General features: G+C 44.5%; 1 protein-coding gene across 1 annotated transcript; it reads right to left on the bottom strand.

Annotated features, from left to right (window-relative positions):
- Positions 1-4,303: 4,303 nt before the first annotated feature.
- Positions 4,304-21,562, bottom strand: CHCHD10 (coiled-coil-helix-coiled-coil-helix domain containing 10). The gene is made up of 4 exons (XM_060785460.2): positions 21,443-21,562; positions 11,391-11,607; positions 8,257-8,407; positions 4,304-4,636 (listed from the first exon to the last, which is right to left on the bottom strand). Exons 1-4 carry the CDS (start codon positions 21,484-21,486, stop codon positions 4,617-4,619), a joined length of 432 nt encoding a protein of 143 aa, XP_060641443.2. The 5' UTR covers positions 21,487-21,562; the 3' UTR covers positions 4,304-4,616.
- Positions 21,563-23,407: the final 1,845 nt, after the last annotated feature.

The raw sequence follows: 23,407 nt of genomic DNA, 5'->3' as shown, positions 1-23,407 counted from the left end.
TTTGCTTCAAGTGGTTGTCTACACAAGAGAAAAGGTGAGGACAATGGTTTTAAATGAATCTTGACTAAAAGTAATTCTATAAAATACTAGCTTGGGTACTGGCAATGGCCAAGTTATTTGAAAAAGTCTTTTTTATTTTAGAAAATGCGTAAGGTTGTGGGTGAACTACAACTCACATCATGTCAGGTTAACTCCCTCATTCTCCATCAGTACTTAAAGTTGCTCATGTTGGGCATGCGTGGCAAGTTGGCTCTATATGCGTGATCCGTGGGGTTTCTCTGGCTGTAGGATGAACTACGACTCCCACCATGGTGGGTCAGTCACCTTGTCACAAGAAATTCAATGTGCAGACTTGATAAATGTGAATGTAATAACGATGTGTGTGAATGAATGAAAGAATGGAAGATGAATGTATGAATGGAGTTAATAATTTTGGAGACACCAGTATAATATTAAGGCCTGCAATGACTAACTACCTGCTTGCTGGACTGTAATTACAGAAATGGAGAGTGATAACAGAAATGCTTGCAACATTCCTTATGTTAAGAAGGAAGTCAACACAAGCCTTGTGTTTGTCAACACCAATCAAAAAGATCAACATCTGGCCAGGAAACTGAGATGGAGCCAGAATGGAAGGCGTCTATCATTAATTTACAACTTTGGGACTACATCAGCAGAATATTCCTATAAAAGACTCAGTCTAATAATGCTCAAATTGTGACAGAGACACTGTTCACCAGCTATGCTATGCTCCATGGGAAGGAGAGAGACGGTGTACCTATGGATAGTGGCAGATCTGCAGGGGAGCAGTCTGGTCACTTTGGGGCTTCTTTCTCAAGGGAAGAGGAAGAAGTGGAGTTTTAGATTTTATGCAGGGAGTCAGGTTCTGCTGTATGGAAAACAGAGATCTGGTCCTTGGCATTGTTATTAGGGAAAGTGTCAGTGTGTAACTCATGTATGATGTGTGTTTAAATGTAATTTTATGTGATAGGATTGTGATTGTAATAGAATTGCCAGGATGTAGGTTTAGTTGGATATGGTGGTTCTGTGTGCCAAGTTTGATCCAGGTCCATCATCGGTGGAGGTCAGTTTCTCTGGATGTAGGTGAACTTCAACTCCCAAAAAGCAAAGTCATTCCCACCAAAACTCCTCCAGTATTCAAATTTAGCCATATCAGGTATCAGGTATGCATGCCAAGTTTGGTCCAGATCCGTCATTTGGATTAACAGTGTTCTCCGAGTGTAGGTGAACTACAGCTCCTCCAATTCATGGCAAAGTCCTCTAGTATTTTTTTGTCGTGGGGGTTGTGTGTGCCAAGTAAGGTCCTGGTCCATCACTGTTGGGGTTCAGAGTGCTCATAGATTGCAGGTAAACTATAAATCCAACTAGCTGTAACTCCAAAATGTCAAGGTCAATTACCCGCAAACCCCACCAGAATTTCTAGGTGGGCATATCGGATACGTGCGCCAAGTTTGGTCCAGATCCATCATTGTTTGGGCTCACAGTGATCCCTGGATTTAGGTGAACTACAAGGCCTATAAATGAAGGTCAATCCCCCCCCCCCAAAAAAAACCTTTCTGGTATTTTCATTGGTCTTAGGGGTTCTATGATGGAGCCCCTGGTGGCGCAGTGGGTTAAACCCCTGTGCTGGCAGGACTGAAGACCGACAGGTCGCAGGTTCGAATCCGGGGAGAGGAGGATGAGCTCCCTCTATCAGCTCCAGCGCCTCATGCGGGGACATGAGAGAAGCCTCCTACAAGGATGATAAAAACATCAAATCATCCGGGCGTCCCCTGGGCAACGTCCTTGCAGATGGCCAATTCTCTCATACCAGAAGCGACTTGCAATTTCTCAAGTTGCTCCTGACACGATAAAAAAAAAAAAGCGATTTTATGTGCGAAATGTGGTCCAGGTCCATTTTCACTGGGGATCACAGTCCTCTGTCTTGATGCAGGGTGAACTACAACTTCAATCATGATGAGTCAGTCCCCCAATCCCCTCCAGTATGTTCAGTTGCTGATCATACTGGAGCTGTGCTCCACAGAAAAGAGTAGGAAACGGTTAAGGGAGAGGCAGTGGGCGGGGTCATGCAAATTCCACATCAATGGAATTTGTGATGGAGGAAATACATAAAATCTAGGATGGAAGTGTCCCCATATGAAAGCCTTCACTTGGGTGCTAGGCAGCATGCTGTTTGTGGAGGACATTGGCAGGGGTCTTGTTCATGTTCATGGTGCTCACTATAACCTGCAATGTCATTGGAGGGAGGACCTTTAGTGGTTCCCCATAGATGGGGGCTATAGCTGTTTGTGGAAGTGTGAGCCTATCTGTGAAAGTGGGCACCCCAGCCACATACACACATGTATTTTTCACTTTTATTAGGTGTATATCAGGGTTTCTCAACCTAGGGGTTGCAACCCCTTGGGGGGGGGGGGGGTCGCGAGTGGGTTTCAGAGAGGTCGCCAAAGACCATCAGAAATCACATATTTCTCATAGTCTTGGGAAATCCTTTGGCAGAGAAGGCTGACGATCTCTCCTGCTGTGATTGGCTGTCCTCTCAGCCAAGGGGAGGGCTGTTTCTGACACTTCCAGTGGGGACGGGAGAGCAGGCTCGCTTGGCACATGACAGCAAGGTGTGCATGCGAGGGAGAGTCCATGAGGCTGGAGGGAGGCTCACGCCAGCAAATCCCTTCAAGACAGGGGGGAAAGCACCCGCATGATATGGGACTGAGAGTGGCCTAGCAGCATCAGGAGGAGGAGCAGCAGCAGCAGAAGCAGCTGAAATAATTTGTAATACTATTTATTAGAAAAAAATCAGTCTTTCCTTTTGTTTTTTATCAATGCTCCCATGAGAAAATGCATAAGGATGTGGGTGAAATACAACTCCTAAAATCGCAGGTCAGTCCTCCCCAACTCCCACCAGTATTCACAGTTGGCCATGTTTGGTCTGTGTGCCAAGTTTGGTCCCGATCCATCATTGTTTGAGTCCACAGTGCTCTCTGGATGTAGGTGAACTACAACTCCCAAACTCAAGATCAAGCCCACCAAACCATTCCAGTATTTTCTGTTGGTCATGAGAGTTCTGTGTGCCAAGTTTGGTTCAATTCCATTGTTGGTGGAGTTCAGAATGCTCTTTGATTGTAGGTGAACTATAAATCCCAGCAACTACAAATCCCAAATAGCAAAATCGATCCACCCCCCCCCCCACCCCAGCAGTATTCAAATTTGGGCGTGTCAGGTATTTGTGTTAAATTTGGTCCAGTGAATGAAAATATATCTTGCATATCAGATATTTACATTATGATTCATAACAGTAGCAGTTATGAAGTAGCAATGAAAATAATTTTACAGTTGGGGGGTCACCATAACTAGAGGAAATGTATTAAGGGGCTGCAGCATTAGGAAGGTTGAGTACCACTGGTATATAGATTTAAAACATAAAAAGTGGTGTCTGGGGACTGTTTTCCCCCAGCTCTGCTTTGCATCAAGGGTGAGCAGATCTTGTCCTTTAATTCTACAAGAGACATCTGATTCTCAGTGATCGGCAGGCTTATTTCAGAAAGCTAAGGTTTGCTTATTCCTTACTTAGAGGCATGCCAACATTCACCTTATATCCCAGTTTTGAGAAATCAAGGCAGGACATCCAGACAATGGACCTCTAGTCCTGAAATAGAAAGTGGGATGGCTATAGGGCAGTGGTTCTCAACCTTTCTAATGATTTTGTCATTTGGGAGTTGTAGTTGCTGGGATTTATAGTTCACCTACAATCAAAGAGCATTCTGAGCTCCACCAACAATGGAATTAAACCAAACTTGGCACACAGAACTCCAATGACCAACAGAATATACTGAAAGGGTTTGGGAGGCATTGACCTTGACTTTTGGTGTTGTAGTTCACCTACATCCAGAGAGCACTGTGGACTCAAACAATGATGGATCTGGACCAACATTGGCACAAATACTCATTATGTCCAAATGTGAATACTGGTGGAGTTTGGGGAAAATAGAACTTGACATTTGGGAGTTGTAGTTGCTAGGATTTATAGCTCATCTACAATCAAAGAGCATTCTGAACCTCACCAACGATAGAACTGAACCAAACTTGGCACACAGAATTCCCATGAGTAACAGAAAATACTGTGTTTTCCAATGGTCTTCAGCGATCCCTCTGACACTCCCTCGCGACCAACCCCCAGGTTGAGAAACACTGCTATAGGGCTACCAAGGAGAGAAGTAGGCACAATGGTCCAGGGGGGTGGGGAGGTGTCCCATAATCGTAATCAAAAAAAGGAACTTCCCCAAGCTCTGATGCACAGATTCATATTTAATTAACGGAAACATACAAGCAAGTTCTAGATTTAAATAAACCATCTCCTTTTTATTTCATAACTCTCTGTAAGAAGTCAAGTAACAACTGGATCCTAAAATCCCTGCGATTAGGGATTTCACCCTGAGTTCTCCTCACTTACTACCTACAGCTGAGAATAACACTAAAGAGATTTGATCAAGCTGGTCGGATCCCTTCTTGTTCATTGGTCGCTTGCCCTTCCAGTCCCTTCCAGTTTATGGCTCCTTTCCACATCCTTTGGATTTGGGTGCATTGGTGCTAAAAGTTCTTCACAAGAGGGAAGCAACGCCTGCAGAGAAGGAAAGACAGGCCCGTTCTCAGCACAAGGCTCCATAGCAGAATTATTTATTTATTTATTTATTTATTTATTCCCGGTATTTCTACCCCATTCCTTCTCAACCGCCGAAGGGGGACTCAGGACGGCTTACATCTGGCAGCAATTCAATGCCACTACATATAACAGAGCAATATAATAACAGTTAAAACAGTTAAAGGCAGCAGATTCCTCTCTTGGTCATACCTAGGCAATAATTGAGGAGGGCTACCAGGAGTGAGATCCACACCATCATGGGTAAACCTTAAGAGATTTACGTAGAAAGGAAAATGGGTTCTGCTTCAGATCTCACCCATTCAACAGTGGTCCCTTTTTATATTCATTGATGACCTTCACATTCAAATCATTTGTTTTCACAACACCGTGCAAACTCTACTATGCTCCTCCCACTTAGGAAAATGAAATGGGGAAGTGACCATGTTCACAACGGAGCCAATTTGCATGCATAACAGCCTTTTCTGCATAGAAAATAATATCCCTGAGAAATGGTATTCTTTTCAGTGTAGAAAATGTTGTATCTGGCACACATGGATACACACACAAAACAACATGTGATTTTTGCACAAAATCAGTGTTGCAGACAACAACCTTTTTCCCTGGACACAGGATTTTGATTCGGGGGGTGCTGAGTTTGATTCGGGGGGGGGGGGGTGAGTTTGATTCAAATGCCGCTACATATAACAGAGCAATATAATAACAGTTAAAACAATAAATAGAACATTCATTAAAAACAATAAGAACTATTAACAGCCATATTATCAATCCAGTCAAATTCCACATCCAAAGTGCTATTTATGCCTGCTGTCCAAAAGCCTGGCCCCAGAACCACTATTTCAATTTCTTCCTAAAAGATAGGAGGGATGAAGCCGATCTTATATCGGTGGGAAGCGAGTTCCATAGGTGGGGGGCCACAGCCAAGAAGGCCCTGTCTCTCGTCCCCACCAGCCGTATTTGCGACACTGGCGGGAGTGAGAACAGGGCCTCATGGGATGATCTTAAACTGTGAGGCGGGACATAGAGGGAGATGCATTTGGACAAGTAAGTTGGGCCAGAACCGTAGGCTTTATAGGTCAAAACAGAACTTTGAATTGAGTTCAGAAGTGGAAAGGCAGCCAATGGAGCTGACACAACAAGGGGGTGGTGTGCTCCCTGTACGTTGCTCCAGTTAGGAAGCTGGCTGCAGCCCGTTGGACTAGTTGTAGTTTCTGAACAGTCTTCAAAGGCAGCCCCACATATAGTGCGTTGCAGTAATCTATTCGGGATGTAACAAGAGTGTGGCCCACCATAGCTAGATCAGACTTCCCAAGGTACGGGCGCAGCTGGTGCACAAGGTTTAACTGTGTGAAAGCTCCCCTGGCCACCGCCGAAACCTGGGGTTCCAGGCTCAGCAATGGATCCAGGATCACTCCCAAGCTGCGAACCTGTGTCTTCAGAGGGAGTGTAACCCCATCCAACACAGGCTTTTTGACTGACTAGCATTGTGTATTCTCCAACTAAATCTCATCTCAGGGTTTGGTTCAGTTTCACTGTAGGTCAGAAATGACACAACAATCACAAGGCTTTCAAAACTAGGGAGGTGCTGGCCATTGGTTGGATGTTGCCTTCCAGAAACCTGGACTTGGCTTGGGCTTCAATTTAGAGTGCTGAGCGAAGTGAGACCACACTCTGACCTGTGATGTATCAGCTTCATCTGGCTCTCTATTAATACAGTTCCAATTTCAACTTAATCCTAAAAGGCCACGAACTTGGCCTAAACAAGCTTCCAAAGGGCCTCACACTCATGAAAGAGAATAATAAAATAACAAAAGGGCAGTGCAGGGACCGAGGAAGCAAACACTATGAAAGGGTTAAAAAAATAATGAAGTGATATGAAAATAAAATAGCAAGTGAGGATTGAAAACATATAATAGAGAGCTGAAATGTATCGATATAGAAGAATTTTAATTAATGGAAGCTTTTTTGTAATATTGTGACCATTTCAATGACTATACCATAAAATAAAGATACCCAACACAGTCATAATACAATTTTAGCTCATCTCAAGGTAAGTAGACTAAAGTTAGTGAGAGCCTTGTGCTCCGTGGCTGTATAGCAAGCATGGGCAAACTTGGGCCCTCCAGGTGTTTTGGACTCCAACTCCCACAATTCCTAACAGCCTACCGGCTGTTAGGAATTGTGGGAGTTGAAGTCCAAAACACCTGGAGGGCCCAAGTTTGCCCATGCCTGCTGTATAGTTTGTAATGCGAAAAGGACACTGAGAGCAGTTGGGTTGTTTGGGATGAGAGTGGCCTCCATCACTCTCTAGTTCCCTCTCTACTCCTTCCTCTCTATGAGTGAGCATTCCCCCTCTCCATTGTACATTCTGATTCTAATTTTTCAGATGCGTATGTCACAATATGGGTGGTGCAGCGGGTTAAGCCGCTGAGCTGCTGAACTCACTGACCAAAAGATTGGTGGTTCAAATCCGGGGAGCAGGGTGAGCTCCCCTGTTAGCCCCAGCTTGTGCCAACCTAGCACTTCAAAAACATGCAGATCAATAGTAGATCAACAGGTATCGCTTCTGTGGGAAGGTAACGGCGCTCCATGCAGTCATGCTGGACACATGACCTAGGAGGTGTCTATGGACAACACCGGCTCTCCGGTTTAGAAATGGAGATGAGCACCCCCCCCCCCCCCCCCCAGAGTCGGATACAACTAGACTTAATGTCAGGGAAAACCTTTACCTTTTATGTCACAATATATATGTATATATTGATATACTGTATAGGAGGCCCCCAGAACCATAAAAAATGCAAAAAAAATAAATAAATATCACTGTTAACAACTCAATTTCGAATTAGTTCACGTTGGGAACCAGGGCAATAAAGGAAGGAGGGGTGCTAGGCCATATCATATAGCTATAATAATAATATTATAATAATAATACTAATACTAATAATAATAATAATAATAATAATAATAATCTTTGTTTATATCCCACCACCATCTCCCCGAAGGGACTCGGGCAGCTTACAAAGCACTCCAGGGTGCACACATAACATACAACCGGTTATAAACAGTACAAAAATATAAAACAGGTCACATAAAATTATAACAACAACCCCCCCACCAACACACATTAAAATCAAAGCAATGCAATTTTAAAACAACAGTTGATAAAACTAACTGCTGTCAATTCACAAGTCCAAGTGTCAGTGTCATATGGGTTCATTCAGCCTACTCAAAGTCAAAAGCCTGTTTGAACATCCATGTTTTCAGGTTGGAACAGAAGGATTGAAGGGTAGGGACTAATCTAATCTCTTTTGGGAGGGGGTGGCACTGGGAAATTACCATCAGGGATGTCATAGAATCATAGAGTTGGAAGAGACCTCATGGGCCATCCAGTCCAACCCTGCCAAGAAACAGGAAAATTGCATTCAAAACACCCCCGACAGATGGCCATCCAGCCTCTGTTTAAAGGCTTCCAAAAGGAGCCTCCACCACATTTCGGGGCAGAGAGTTCCACTGCTGAACAGCTCAATAAAACAAGAGTTCTCTCTGCAACCACAAAGCCTTTCCGCATCCTAAATACTCACCGTTGTTAAACTTGCACTGCTTCAGGGCCTCATTAAAGCCTTCACACAAAGTCAAGTCAGTCTGGTTGGTAGCACACTCAAGGAATTGCTTCATCTCATAGTGGCAGGGCCCGTATTGGGCTTGCTGGTAGGCTGGCTGTGGCCTGGCTTCCTATAGAAAAGAAGACTCCAGCTCAAGTGATGTCAGGCAGAATGCGCAAAAATTATTGAAATGCAAGGAGCGGGGTTTGGGGTCAGAACAGACTCCGCATTCATGTAGCCCATCCTCTCCAACTGTAATGGATTACAGCTCCCATTATGCCAACCAGTGGCCAGGATAGTGGGAGGTGTGGTCCAACACATCTGAAGGGCTGGGGGAAGCTGATCCAGACCAGGATGTGGTATACACGTAACACTCGAGAGTGTCTTTCCTTCGCTTCTTTTCTCCTTGTTCCATCAACCTTAAAAGAGTCAGGAAAAGATTTGTGTTGGCACCTTTTGTTTTTAAATGGTTTTTCATTCTAAGGGCACTTCAGCTGAGCTTTACAAACAAGGTAACTATGCAGCTCCACTCTCTCCATTGTGTTTCCTCCCATCGCCTGGCAGATGCTAAGCTCTGGGAAAGATCTCTCCTGCCGCAGCTTGCCAGTGAGGAAGAAAAAGAAGGGAGGGGAGTCACACCATAGAGAAGGAGCTGGTCTCACTTCTGTTGAGCGGGGAGGAAAGGATGGTATGCTCCAAAATGCCTTTCCCTTGCCCCTGGAGCCCAGAGCAGCCAGATCTCCCTGGTCTGAATGCCCTCTCCCTCACTATCACAGGGCTTGCTAGAGAGAGCACAAGGGCAAGGGAACATCCCTCTGTGCTCCTTTCCAAAGATGACCTTTAGCACATGGAAATCACAAACAAGATGACAGCCTATAAGCTTTCATTTCTGTTTCATTTTATTTGTGTAAGTTGCTTTGAGTCCCAATTCTGGGGGAAAGGTGACATGTAAATACAAAATGCATTGCAAAACCCAATGCAACACAGAGCCAGAGCTGGCAAGATGGTTATGTAAGCCATCGGTCAACTTCTGTTTGGCCAGGGAGCACATCATGCTAAGTTAACCCCCAAAAAACTCCACCAGTACTTAAAAGTTTGTCATGTTGGGCAAGTTTGCTCTGGATGCATCATCGGTGGGGTTCAATATGCTATCTGGCTGTAGGGTAAACTACAACTCCCACTATGCTGAGTCAGTCCCCTCAAACCCCTCCAGTAGGGGGGTTCTGTGTGTCAAACTTGGTCCAAGTTTGGCAGTGTTATTTGAAGAAGTCAACTTTTAATTGTACAAAATGCATAAGGTTGTGGGTGAACTACAACTCCCATCATGCCAGGTTAACCTTGTGAAACTCCATCAATACTTCAAGTTTGTTATGTTGGGCAAGTTTGCTCTGGATGTATCACTGGGGTTGAGTGTGCTCTCTGGCTGTAGGGTAAACTACAACTCCTGCTATGGTGAGTCAGTCCCCCCAAACCCCTCCGGTAGGGAGAGTTATTCATGGGAGTTCTGTATGCCAAGTTTGGTCCAGATCCATCATCGGTGGAGGTTACAGTTTCTATGGTTGTGGGTGAACTACAACTCCCAGAAAGGAAGGTCACTTCCCCCCAAACCCTTCCAGTAATCAAATTTCGGCATATTAGGTATGTGTGCCAAATGCGGTCCAGTTCCATCGGGGTTTGGGTTCACAGTGCTCTCTGGATGTAGGTGAACTACAACTCCCCCATATCAAGGTGAATTTCCCCCAAAGACCTCCAATATTTTTTGCCAGTCAAGGGGGCTTTGTGTGCCAAGTTTGGTCCAATTCCATCTTTGGTGGAGTTCAGAGTATTCCTTAATTGCAGGTGAACTATAAATCCCAGTACCTAAAACTCCAAAATATCCAGGCCAATTCCCCTCAAAACCCACCAAGGAACCTCTTTGGCAAAACAGTGCCACTCATTTCTTGTTTGGTGTGGGGTGGAAATGCCTTCCGACTGGGATCCCAGCCTGTTGAAGCAACCCCGACCCTTCTGAGCTAATCTTTTGAGTAAAGCCATCGCTGAACGGCGTCTCATCCACTTCTACTTTTAGCTGACCCTCTAAGCAGAGTTCACTGTCGGACCCTGCTGCAGCCAAAACAAAGCCAAACTCCTTGCTTCTATTTTAAAAAAAAACAGCTATGTGCTATACGTAATTCTGTTATTATAGATTTTCCTGACTGCTTTACCCCCTTTTTTTTTTTTTTAAACTTGATTAGAAGACTAAGAGTTTATGTACTTTGACTGTCTCCTTGCTGGACTTGGAGAGATTGAAATCAAGCTCACACTACATGCAAAGAGCATTTTTCTGCAGATTTTTTTCCCATGTCAGGAGCTCCTTGAGAAACTACAAACTTCTGGTGTGAGAGAATTGGCCGTCTGCAAGGATGTTGCCCAGGGGATGCCTGGATGTTTTAATATTTTATCATCCTTGTTTTATCATCCTTCTTTCATGTCCCCACATGGGGAGCTGGAGCTGAAAGAGAGAGCTCATCCACGCTCTCTCCATGGATTTGAACCTCTGACCTGTCAGTCTTCAGTCCTGTCAGCACAAGGGTTTAACCCACTGTGTCACTACGGGCTCCCAGAGCTGCTGGACTACAAGTCCACCATTCCTCATTTGTTTTGCTGGCCAAAGCTGTCAGTAGTCCAACAGCAACTACAATTTCCCCCTCTTTGAAGTAGCTTAAGACCTTAAAGGACATTAATATAAATATAATGATAGTTATTATTGAAATATTCTGCCTTTCCCCCCAAACCTCACGAAGATTAGCAAAATTAAAGCAAATAGTGTACAAAAAAATAGGACGTACAAGGAGTTATTACAAAAATGTGATTAATCTATGGAATTAAAACCCATTACATAACAAAGAAGATAAAGCTAATGTTAAGTTATTGTTTTTCCTCCTGGAAGAATGTCAGAATCTAAGATCCCAGAGGGAGAGATCTATCCCCTTTTGTATGGTGGTTCACAAAATACAGATGAATAATCAATATGAATAGCAAATTAACGAGGATGTGGCATTTACTCCCAAGACTAGCAAGTTGTCCTCCTACTCCTGACACACAGAGACAGAGCTGAGCAATGACGGCATTACCGGAGCAGGGCTGCTTGCTGCCTTGGGGGGCTCCGAGCCACCACTAAATGCCCCGGTGAGAGCGCCGCCCACCACATGGCCCACGGCGGAGCCCACCGCCACTCCGGCCGCAGTGGTCGCCATCTGGGCCATCAAGCCTGGCTGCTGAGGTTGAGCCGGGGCAGCCACAGCAGAAGGGGGAGGATGAGCTGGAGGGTGGGCATGAGATGGAGCTGGGCTGTGGAGCAAGAGAGAAAAGAGCAGTGAGAGCGAGGCAGCTCCAAAAGGCATTGGGACAAAAGGGTTCACCACTTCCAACCTGAAAGGAGTGGGGGAACACCTGCTCTTTCCAGATCTTTTTCACAAGTCAATTCAGGAAGGCTTTTCGCAAGCGGGAAGGGCAATCAACATGGTCAAAGGTCTGGAAGCCTATGAGAAACAGCAGGAGCTGGAGATGTTTAGCTTGGTGAAGAGAAAACAGAGAGATAGGGACATCAGAGTCATTTTCAATATCTGAAAGGATGTCGCACTGAGGAGGGGGTAGGCTTGTTTTCTGCTACTCTTCAGACCAGGACACCATAGAGTACTGGGTTGAAATGGCAAGGAAAAAGATTCCAAAATATGTTGCCCTAGAGAGGTAACATATTCCTAATGCCGCAACCTCTCATGTGGTGATCCCCAACCATAAAATCATTTTCTTTGTTACTCCATAACTGCAATTTCATTACTGGCATGAATCGTATTGTAAATATCCAATATGCAGGATGTATTTTCATTCACTGGACCCAATTTGGCACAAACACCCGATATGACCAAATTTGAATACTGGTGGGGTTGGGGGGTGGGGGATTGGTTTTGTCATTTGGGAGATGTAGTTGCTGGGATTGATAGTTCACCTACAAAGAGCTTCCTGAACTCCACTAATGATGGAATTGAACCAAACTTGGCAACTTTGAGTTTTGGAGTTGTAGTTCACCTACAACTAGAGCGCACTGTGGACTCAAACAATGATGGACCCAGACCAAACTTGGCATGAATACGCAATATGCCCAAATGTGAACACTGGTGGAGTTTGGGGAAAATAGACCTTGACATGTAGGAGTTGTAGTTGTTGGGATTTATACTTCACCTACAATCAAAGAGCTTCCTGAACTCCACCAATGATGGAATTGATCCAAACTTGGCACACAGAACTCCCATGACCACAAGAAAATACTGGAAGGGTTTGATGGGCACTGACCTTGAGTTTTGGAGTTCTAGTTCACCTACATTCAGAGAGCATTGTGGACTCAAATAATGATGGACCCGGACCAAACTTGGCACAAATACGCAATATGCCCAAATGTGAACACTGGTGGAGTTTGGGGAAAATAGACCTTGACATTTGGGAGTTGTAGTTGCTGGGATTTATAGTTTACCTACAATCAAAGAGCATTCTGAATCCCACCAATTATAGAATTGGGCCAAACGTCCTACAGAAAATCCCCTTGACCAACAGAAAATACTGGAGGGATTTGGGAAGAATTGACAATGATTTAGGGAAGAGCACATCTCCTCTCTCCTCCCCACTTGGAGTCTCAGAAATAGCTCTCCCCTTGGCTGAGAGACCAGCTGAGAGGCCAGCCAATCACAGCAGAAGGGCTTCTGGTGGAAGGATTCTCAGTCCGTTTCCAAAAAGGAAGAGAACGACACCCAGAGAGAACTTGAGCCTTCTCTACCAAAGGGATTTCTGTGTTTTCTGGTGGTCTTTGGCAACCCCTCTGAACCCCCCTCATGACCCCCCAGGGGTCCTGACCCCCAGATTGAGAAGCACTGCCCTAGAGCACAGTGGTGTCTCCTTGTCTGGAAGGTTGTAAATAAAGACTAGATGACCAGCTCTCTGGAAGGCTTTGCTTGTGTGTTCCCATCTGGCAGGGGGTTGGACTGGATGGCTCTAGGATGCTAGGATTCTGACCATAGTCATCCTGGCTCTGGTATCATTCCCCCTTGAAAGTTTCTGTTTCTCTTTCTCTTTGCAAATGCACAATCTTGGACAAAGCCTAGCCTTATATGTGAAGGTTTATGCCATGCTGCCTTAACATTGTATCTCAGCCTCCAAGCATTGAATCCCCAAACACTACACTTCTCTGATTCGTATAATTTCTGCTCCTTAGCCATTCATTTTAATACTGGATTATGCTTTTAAAACCCAAGTGGCTGGATTGGGCTACGCAGATCGACAGAATGAAATTCCATTTATTTACCGGAAGCCACTTTGAGTTGGATTTTGCCCAACAGTTCTCTCAAATTAACGGCAAGGCAGGCTCACTTTTTGTGAATGGAAGTATTCGTACATATTTCTTGAGATGAATCAAATCCTTGCACCTGAGGTGAGAAAAGTGCAGTCCTCCAGATACGGTTGTATTGCAGCCATTGGGATGAGAGGTAAGACTCTTCAAGAGAAGAGGAATGTTCTCATCCAAAAGGTTACTCTCTACAAATCTTCAGTTTTTCCAATTACATGCTATTAATTGGAACTTTCTAAGAATAAAAAAGCAATAAGATCTTTCTGTTATAAATTAACATTTGGCTTAGAGAGAAAAAAAAGTTTAGCCCAGGAACTGATTGAACCCAATTAATAATATTACTTGTTTCCTGGAAGACTTTTTTCCAGAACATGGAAGACATCTCACAATTTCATATATGAATATAATTGTTTGATGAATTTTAACCACTTCAACATCCCTAAGACCCAAGTTGAAAAAAAATAGTATTTTCCTTAGTGTTTAATATTTTCTACTAGCTTGGGTATCCAGTGTTGCCAGTGTTATTTGAAAAAGTCAATTTTTAATTGTACAAAATACATAAGGTTGTGGGTGAACTACAACTCCCATCATGCCAGGTTAACCTCGTGAAACTCCATCAATACTTCAAGGTTGTTATGCTGGGTAAGTTTGCTCTGGATGCATAATTGGGGTTGAGTGTGCTCTCTGGCTGTAGGGTAAACTACAACTCCCGCTATGGTGAGTCAGTCCCCTCAAACCCCTCCGGTAAGGAGAGTTAGTCATGGGGGTTCTGTATGCCAAGTTTGGTCCAAGTCCATCATTGGTGGAGGTCACAGTTTCTATGGTTGTGGGTGAACTACAACTCCCAGAAAGGAAGGTCAGTTCTCTCCAAACCCTTCCAGTAATCAAATTATGGCATAACAGATATGTGTGCCAGGTTTGATCCAGTTCCATCGGGGTTTGGGTTCACAGTGCTCTCTGGATCCAGGTGAACTACAACTCCCCCAAATCAAGGTGAATTTCCCCCCAAAGACCTCCAGTATTTTTTGCTGGTCAAGGGGGATCTGTGTGCCAAGTTCGGTCCAATTCCATCTTTGGTGGAGTTCAGAGTGCTCATCGATTGGAGGCGAACTATAAATCCCAGTACCTAAAAATCCAAAATGCCCAGGCTAATTCCCCTCAAATGTCAGCAGTATTAAAATGTGGGCATATTGGGTATGCATGCCAAGTTTTGTGCAGATCCATCATTGTTTGGGTTCATAGTGCGCTCTGGATGTAGGTGAACTACAACTCCTATAAATCCATCCAAAGACCTCCAGTATTTTTCATTGTTCATGGGGGTTCTGTGTGCCAAGTTAGTTCCAGGTCCATCATTGGTAGACTTCAGAGTGCTCTTAGATTGGAGGTGAACTATACATCCCAGGACCCACAACTCCTATAAATCATGGTGAATTCTCCCCAAACCTCTCTGGTATTTTCAGTTGCTGATCAATTCCTTTATTTGCTGTGTGCCATAGAAAAGAATAGGAAAGGGTTAAGGGGAGAGGCAGTGGGTGGGGTCATGAGTATTCCACACCAATGGAGAGAGTAAGAAACACTGGGATGCCTGTGGTGTAGGAAACACATGAAATCTACAAGGAAATTGTCCCCGTATGAAAGCCTTCACTTGGGTAGTGGGCAGTATGGTGTTTGTGAAGGACATTGGCAGGTCTCTAGGACATGTTCATGGCGCTCACTATAACCTGCAATGTCATTGGAGGGAGGGCCTTTGGTGTCTCCTGAGTAGTAGGAGCTATAGCTGTTTGTGGAGGCTGGAGCCTATCTGGGTATGTAGACACCCCAGACATATACACACATCTATAAAAATAAAAATGTAATGTTAGTTTGTGGGATTAACATAACTCAAAAACCATTGGACGAATTGACACCAAATTTGGACACAATACACCTACCAGGCCAATTAATGACCACCACTCATAAAAACACTGAGTTAAAAAGCCAAAAAAAGCAAAAAGATGCTACAGCACATGCACAAAAATGACTCCCCCAGGGGAAAAAACACACAATAGCATATCCACATTTTCTTCCGGACTACAGCTCCCATCATCCCTAGACCAGACCCTTTAGGAAAGGAGGATGATCCAAATGCACTGCTTCCAAGATGCAAGTTTTAGCATTTCTTTGAGAGCATCCCAATCCCTGTATATTTCCAATTTCCTATTCCTGGACTGCAACTCCCAGCAATCCTCCAGATAGATTAGATAGAGATAGACAGGTAGGTAGATAGATTGGATGAGGAGGACTGCTGGGAGTTACAATCCAAGAATAGGTAGAGAAGGAAGAAAGGGGAGAAAGGGGAAGGGAAAGATAAAAGGGGGAAAGGGAAGATAACGAAGGAAGAAGGAAAGAAAAAAGGGGAAGGAAGGAGAGAGAGAAAGGAGAAAGAGGGAGGGAAGGTTGGCCATAGCAACGCGTGGCAGGTACAGCTAGTGTGTGTGTGTGTGTGTGTGTGTGTATTCATTTTTATTATGTGTATAGATGAATTAGTGCAGGTGGTTTCCCTAGACTGTGCAGATATGGATTTGAAATGTTTCATGGGAATCTTCAGAAGAGAAAGGAAAGGCAAGGAAGGATGAGAGAAAATATCGCTGTTGCTACCAGAGCAGACTTATTTTAGGTACGGGTCCGTGAACTCTTGTTAAGTGGATTGCACGGCTTGAATCTGATTAACCAAAAATAAGAAAAATGCTGTGAATTAAGTGATCGTTTGGGGAGGCTACATGCAACAGCCCACTTAGCAGACCAGAACAAAAGGATGGGATAAAAAGTGGGGAAGGGGGAGAGAGAGAGACATCTTATTTTTAACAATCAGAAGCTTACGATTTTTCACAATGAGGAAACACATGATAAAGAGAGAGAGAGACAGAAAGAAAATATCTATAGTAGAGTCTTGTTTATCCAACATAAAAGGACAGGCAGAACGTTGGATAAGTGAAAATGTTGGATAATAAGAGGGATTCTGGAAAAGCCATGGAGCCCCCAGTGGCACAGTGGGTTAAACCGCTGAGCTGCTAAACTTGCTGACCAAAAGATCGCCAGTTCAAATCTGGGGAGTGGGTAAGCTCCTGCTGTTAGCCCCAGCTTCTGCCAACCTTGCAGTTCGAAAACATGCAAATGTGAGTAGATCAATAGGTACTGCTCCAGTGGGAAGGTAACAGCACTCCATGCAGTCATGCTGGTCACATGACCTTGGAGGTGTCTATGGACAACACTAGCTCTTCGGCTTAGACATGGAGCTGAGCTCCAACCCCCAGAGTTGGACACGACTGGACTTAATGTCAGGGGAAAACCTTTACCTTAGGAAAAGCCTATTAAATGTCAAATTACATTATGATTTCACAAATTAAGCACCAAAACATCATGTTTGACAACAAATCGACAGAAAAAGCAGTTCAATACGTGGTAACGTTGCATAGTAATTAGTACTGTCTCTACGAATTTTGCACCAAAACTTCACAATGTATTAAAACAGCTATGGATTCGGGTGGGAAGCAGACTGCGTTGGATAATACAGAATGTTGGATGAGTAAAGGTTGGATAAGTGAGACTCTAATGTATCTCGTATTTTCTAAACTGGCCCTCCACTTTCAGAGAGCCCTGTGATTCCCACAAACAATGGATCTAATTCTACACCAAACCTGGCACACAGACACACACCCCCCCCCCCACCAGAGAGTCCTGCGACTACCTGGCAACAACGGATCTCAACCAAACTTGGACCACAGACCCAACATGGCAGTGTTTGGGGAGAATTTGACCCACAATGTTGGGAGTTGCAGTTCACCCACATCATTATGCATTTTTAAATGAGAGCATTCATAAAAACAAAAGCAAACAAAGACTATGTCTAATGTCTAATGTATTGTCGAAGCCTTTCATGGCAGGAATCACCGGGTTGTTGTTTTTTGGGGTTCTATGGCCATGTTCCAGAAGCATTCTCTCCAGACATTTCACCTGCATCTATGGCAGGCATCCTAAGAGGTTGTGAGGTCTGTTGGAAACTAGGAAAATTGGGTTTATATATCTGTCTGGAGTTCCCCTGTTTTTGAAAGTAAGAAACCATGAAAATGAACAAAATCTGGCTACCAGTATTTAAAAAAAACTCTAAAACCATAACAGTAAATAAAGAACAACTCAAAAACAGACAAGAAACAATCAGGGACAGCTAATTATCTCTCAACAAAGGATTCTCCCAGGCAGTAAGAAGTCACACTTTGAAACTGCTAGGCCATTAAATGCTAATCAAGGCGGCCAATTGATTCACAGCTGCCTCCAACAAATAAGAGTTCTTTCTCCCACCCTGGACATCTCACAGGTATATAAACCATTTTCCTAGTTTCCAACGGACCTCACAACCACTGAGGATGCCTGCCATAGATGCAGGCAAAATGTCAGGAGAGAATGCTTCTAGAACATGGCCAGACAGCCTGAAAAACTTACAACAACCCAAAGACTATGTCTTATAAACAGCATTACAAAAGACCTAATCTGCGCATCACCAGGTACCTAAACTAGCTTACTGAATGTATCTTAAGTCGATCTTCTGGTCTCAGATTGGAAAATATTTGGATGAACACAAATAATAAATAAGGACAAGAAATAAGATTGTTAAAAAGCAAAAATGATGACGTAGTGGTTCGAGTCCCAGACTCTTTGGCTGAGATCCTACATCTGGATACTTGCCAGAAGTATTGTTTTAAGGATTATACAACACTATGCAAGCCTGGTAAGGCTTTGCCAGCATGACTGAATGGTGAAGAATACTGGGCGGTACAGTGCACCTCCAAAAGACCATGTTTTGCCCACCGATTTAAGCTTCTATATCAGAAGAGCAGCTCAGCAAGCTTAGAATAAAAAGACATCAGCATCATAAGCCTCGAGCCTCCCCTCTCCTTTTGAGAAGGGGCTGTCGCTTGGAAACAAAAACCACTGTGTTTTGCACACAGAACCTCATGGGTTCGATCCTTGGCATTTCCAGTTCAAGGGAGAGGAGGGGGAAGAGAAAAAAAAATAAACCTCATTATATTAACCAAGCCTCATCTCCCCGTACCTAAGAACTTAATGGTGCCCCTTGTGTTTGACATTTCAGCGCCAGGTTCCTACATCATTAGTTATATGAGTAATTCAAGAACCCCCAGGATCTCTTCAGCTGCCCACACAGAAAACAGCTGCCTCAGAGCGGCCAGCCTCTTTCCGAAGGCAGGCTAGTTTGAGCTGGCATCCAGAGTCATCCCAGGTTTCACCACTTGCTTTCAGAGGCAGAACATCTTGAGAAAGATTGCAGGAGCTGGAGGGCCTATTAAGACAATGACTTCAAACTACTGCTCTTCACCTGGATGAAACCTGGGGCTGCAGAGCACACAAATAACCTTGGGACCCTGAGGTTAGCTTACCCAACAGGGCTGTTCTGAAGGGAAAGAAGCATATGCAACACATGGTTTCTGGTCTCAAAGCACCTAGAAAATATACCCCAGGATCGTGTATATTTGTATAATCGTGCCTCCCCGGGCTCCAGGACTCAGGGGGTAGACTTTTGAGTTTTGTAACTCCTTTAGAACCTATGTAACAGGTGTAGTTTATGGGTCAAAATGTTAACCTGCATTTCAACTGTATGTATCTTGTTCTGTTCCTGGTTCGAAAAATGTTCTGTTCCTGGTTTGAATGGGTTATTTCCAGTTTCATAAATTTTTCATAAACAATAAACTTTTCCTGTGTTTTTATGACAAAACCAATTAGGAAATGACAAAAATTGTATAGTCTTGTTTCTCTCCCTGGGTAATAATTTGTTATTATTGTCATTATCATTATCAAAAACCTACAACCCACTATCATTATTATTATTATTATTATTATTATTATTATTATTATTATTATTATGGCTGGTTCTACACTGCCATATAATGCAATCTGAACTATAATGCAATAGAACGATATAGTTCTATACCAGCTTTTCTAAACTTGGAGGGGGGGGGGGTAGTGAGAGGGTGTCAGAGGGGTCATCAAAGACTATAAAAAAACAGTATTTTCTGTTGGTCATGGGGGTTCTGTGTGGGAAATGTGGCCCAACTCTATCGTTGGTGGGATTCAGAATACGTTTTGGTAAACTATAAATCCCAGCAACTACAACTCTTAAATGTCAAGGTCTATCTTCCCCAAACTCCACTGGTGTTCACATTTGGACATATTGAGCATCCGTGCCAAGTTTGGTCCTGATCCATCATTGTTTGAGTCCACAATGCTCTCTGGATGTAAGTGAAGTACAACTCCAAAATCAAGGTCCGTGTCCACCAAATCCTTCCAGTATTTTCTGTTGGTCATGGGAGTTCTGTGTGCCAGGATTGGTTATTAATGTTCCCATTAGAAAATCCATAAGGATGTGGGTGAACTACAACTCCCAAAATTGTGATTCAATCCTCCCCAAATCCCACCAGTATTCACAGTTGGACATGTTGAGTCTGTGTACCAAGTTTGGTCCAGATCCATCATTCTTTGAGTCCACAGTGCTCTCTGGATGAAGGTGAACTACAACTCCAAAACTGAAGGTCGGTGTCCACCAAACCCTTCCAGTATTTTCTGTTGGTCATGGAGGTTCAATGTGGGATGTTTAGTCCAATTCTATTGTTGGTGGAGTTCAGAATGCTCTCTGAGTATAGGTGAACTATAAATCCCAGCAACTGCAACTCCCAAATGACAAGGTCTATTTCCCCCAAACTGCACCAAAGTTCACATTTTGGCATATTGAGTAATTGTGCCAAGTTTGGTCCAGATCCATCATTTGAGTCCATAGTGCTCTCTGGATGTAGGTGAACTACAACTCCAAAACTCAAGGTCAGTGTCCACCAGACCCTTCATGGTCATGGGAGTTCTGTGTGCCAAGATTGATTATTAATGTTCCCATTAGAAAATGCAGAAGGATGTGGGTGAACTACAACTCCCCAAATTGTGTGTCAATCCTCCCCAAATCCCACCAGTCTTCACAGTTGGCCATATTGGGTCTGTGTGCCAAGTTTGGTCCAGATCCATCACTGTTTGAGTCCACAGTGCTCTCTGGATGTAGGTGAACTACAACTCCCAAACTCAAGGTCAATGCCCACCAGACCATTCCTGTATTTTCTGTTGCTCATGGGAGTTCTGTGTGCCAAGTTTGGTTCAATTCCACCACTGGTGGAGTTCAGAATTGCTCTTTGATCGTAGGTGAACTATCAATCTCAGCAACTACAACTTCCAAATGACAAAATCAATTCCCCTCCCAACGCCGCCAGTATTCAAATTTGGGCGTATCAGGTATTTGTGCCGTATTTGGTCCAGTGAATGAAAATCCATCCTGCATATCCGATATTTACATTATGGTTCATAGAAATAGCCAAACGACAGTTATGAAGTAGCAACGCAAATGTGACTTTAAAGTGGGGTGTGAATTCTTTAAAAAATCCTTCTGCCATTTCAATCGAAATGTCTTAACTTGGCCTTCAAGGCACCCCCAGCTCGCTGTTCAAGGGGGGGGGGGGTGGGATCCCTTTCAGGTGGTGCACTGGGGCCCTGAGCATGTGCAGAGTGATTTCCTGAATGGGGACTGAAGGCAGTTGGCTCCACTTTGAGATCCTGGGCGTTGTAGTTCCACGAGGCCCATGCGGAGCGGGCCTCACCAAGCTACAGCCCTCAGGACCCCGTCGCCCGGAGCCAGGGCAGCCAAAGCGGTGTCAAACCGGGTTAACTGGACCGTGTAGCTGCCCACTCCCCGCTTCTTACCTGGCCCCCGGCCGGGAGCCCACGCTTCGGCTGCCCCTGGGCATGTTGCCACTCGGCCTCTCCTCCTGCCTTCACCGCCGGCCTGCCTTCCCGACGAAGGAATGACCCAACTCTCCTTGAGCTTACCGTTACGCAGCGGATTCCAAGACATGGAGCTCACGTGGCCGCCCGGGTTCAACTTCCCCCCAATTAGAACGCCGCCTCTGCGCAGGCGCACTCGGGCCGGCCTCCCTCACTTGGGCCTGCCAAGTGGTTTGGACTTCAGTCCCCAGAATTCCTCACTGCTGGCCAAAATGATTGGGGCTTCTGGGAGTTGAAGTCCAAAATTAGCTGAAGAGCCATGTCTGGCCATCACTGCCCCAAACTCTGGTCTTCCAGGGGTTTGGGGCTTCATTTCCCAGAATGCCAGATCATTGGCCAGAGTGGCTGAGGGCTTATAGAATCATAGAATATAGAGTTGGAGGAGACCACATGGGCCATCCTGTCCAACCCCCTTCTGCCATGCAGGAAAAGCACAATCAAAGCACTCCCCACAGATGGGCATCCAGCCTGTCTAAAGGCCTCCAGAGATAGATAGAATCATAGAGTTGGAAGAGGCCACATGGGCCACCTAGACCAACCCCCTGCCATGCAGGAAAAACACAAAGTATCCCTAACAGATGGCCATTCAGCCTCTGTTTAAAGGCCTCCAGAGGAGATAGATAGAATCATAGAGTTGGAGGAGGCTACATGGGCCACCTAGTCCAACCCCCTGCCATGCGGGAAAAACACAATTAAAGTATCCCTAACAGATGGCCATCCAGCCTCTGCTTGAAGGCCTCCAGAAGAAATGGATAAATAGATAGACAGATAGAATTATAGAGTTGGAAGAGGCCACATGGGCCACCTAGTCCAACCCCCTTCTGTCATGCAGGAAAAGCACAATCAGAGCACCCCCGACAGATGGCCATCCAGCCTCTGTTTAAAAGTTTCCAATGAAGGAGCTTCCACCAGACAGAGAGTTCCACTGTTGAACAGCTCATATGGTCAGAAAGTTCTTCCTAATGTTCAAGTGTAATCTCCTTTCCTGTTACTTGAACTCATTGCTCCATTGAGTCCTAGTTTCCAGGGCAGCAGAAAACAAGCCTGCTCCCTCTTCCTTATGACTGCCTTTCTCATATTTATCCATGGCTCTCATGTCTCCTCTCAACCTTCTCTTCTGGCCCAACAGGCCCAGTTTTTTAAGATGCTCCTCAGAGGGATTATTCATGGTCTCTAGTAGGCCTTTGATCATTTTAGTCACCCTCTTCCTCTGGACACCTTCCAACTTGTCAATATCTCTTTTGAACTGCGGTGCCCAGAATTAGTCACAGTATTTCAGGTGAGGTCTGACCAGAATAGAGACACCATGACTTCCCTCGATCTAGACACTATACTTTTTGATGCAGCCCAACAATCCCATTGGCTTTTTTCGCTGCTGCATCACACTGTTGGCTCCTGTTCAACTTGGGACTTGGCTTCTGGATGTTGAAATCCAAAATAGCTGGAGGAGCCATGCTTGGCCATCAAAGCCTCAAACTCTGGTCTTCCAGGGGTTTGGGACTTCATCTCCCAGAATGCCGGATCATTGGCCAGAGTGGCTGAGGGCTTCTGGGATTTGAAGTCCAGAACTCCTGGAGGACTAGAGTTAGGCCACATTTCTTCCCATAGAGGAGCAAATCTAACCTGTTTCCAAGGGTACATCAATATTGTGTAGTTAATACTGCTTTTGACTCTGCTTTAACAGTCATGGCTCAAAGCTTATGGAATCATGGGAGTTGTTGTTTTCCAAGGTTTGGGGCCTCCTCTGACCAAGAAATTGTATTTTTTGTAATGAAAAGGAATGGAAATGTAATAAATTTATTAACCTCATTTTCCTAGTTTCCAACAGATCTCCCAACCTCTGAGGATGCCTGCCATAATTGCAGGTGAAAGGTCTGGAAAGAA

The sequence above is a fragment of the Anolis sagrei genome, chromosome X (assembly GCF_037176765.1).
Source record: "Anolis sagrei isolate rAnoSag1 chromosome X, rAnoSag1.mat, whole genome shotgun sequence".
Classification (NCBI taxonomy): Eukaryota; Metazoa; Chordata; class Lepidosauria; order Squamata; family Dactyloidae; genus Anolis; species Anolis sagrei.
This window is presented reverse-complemented; position numbering and strand designations above follow the sequence as displayed.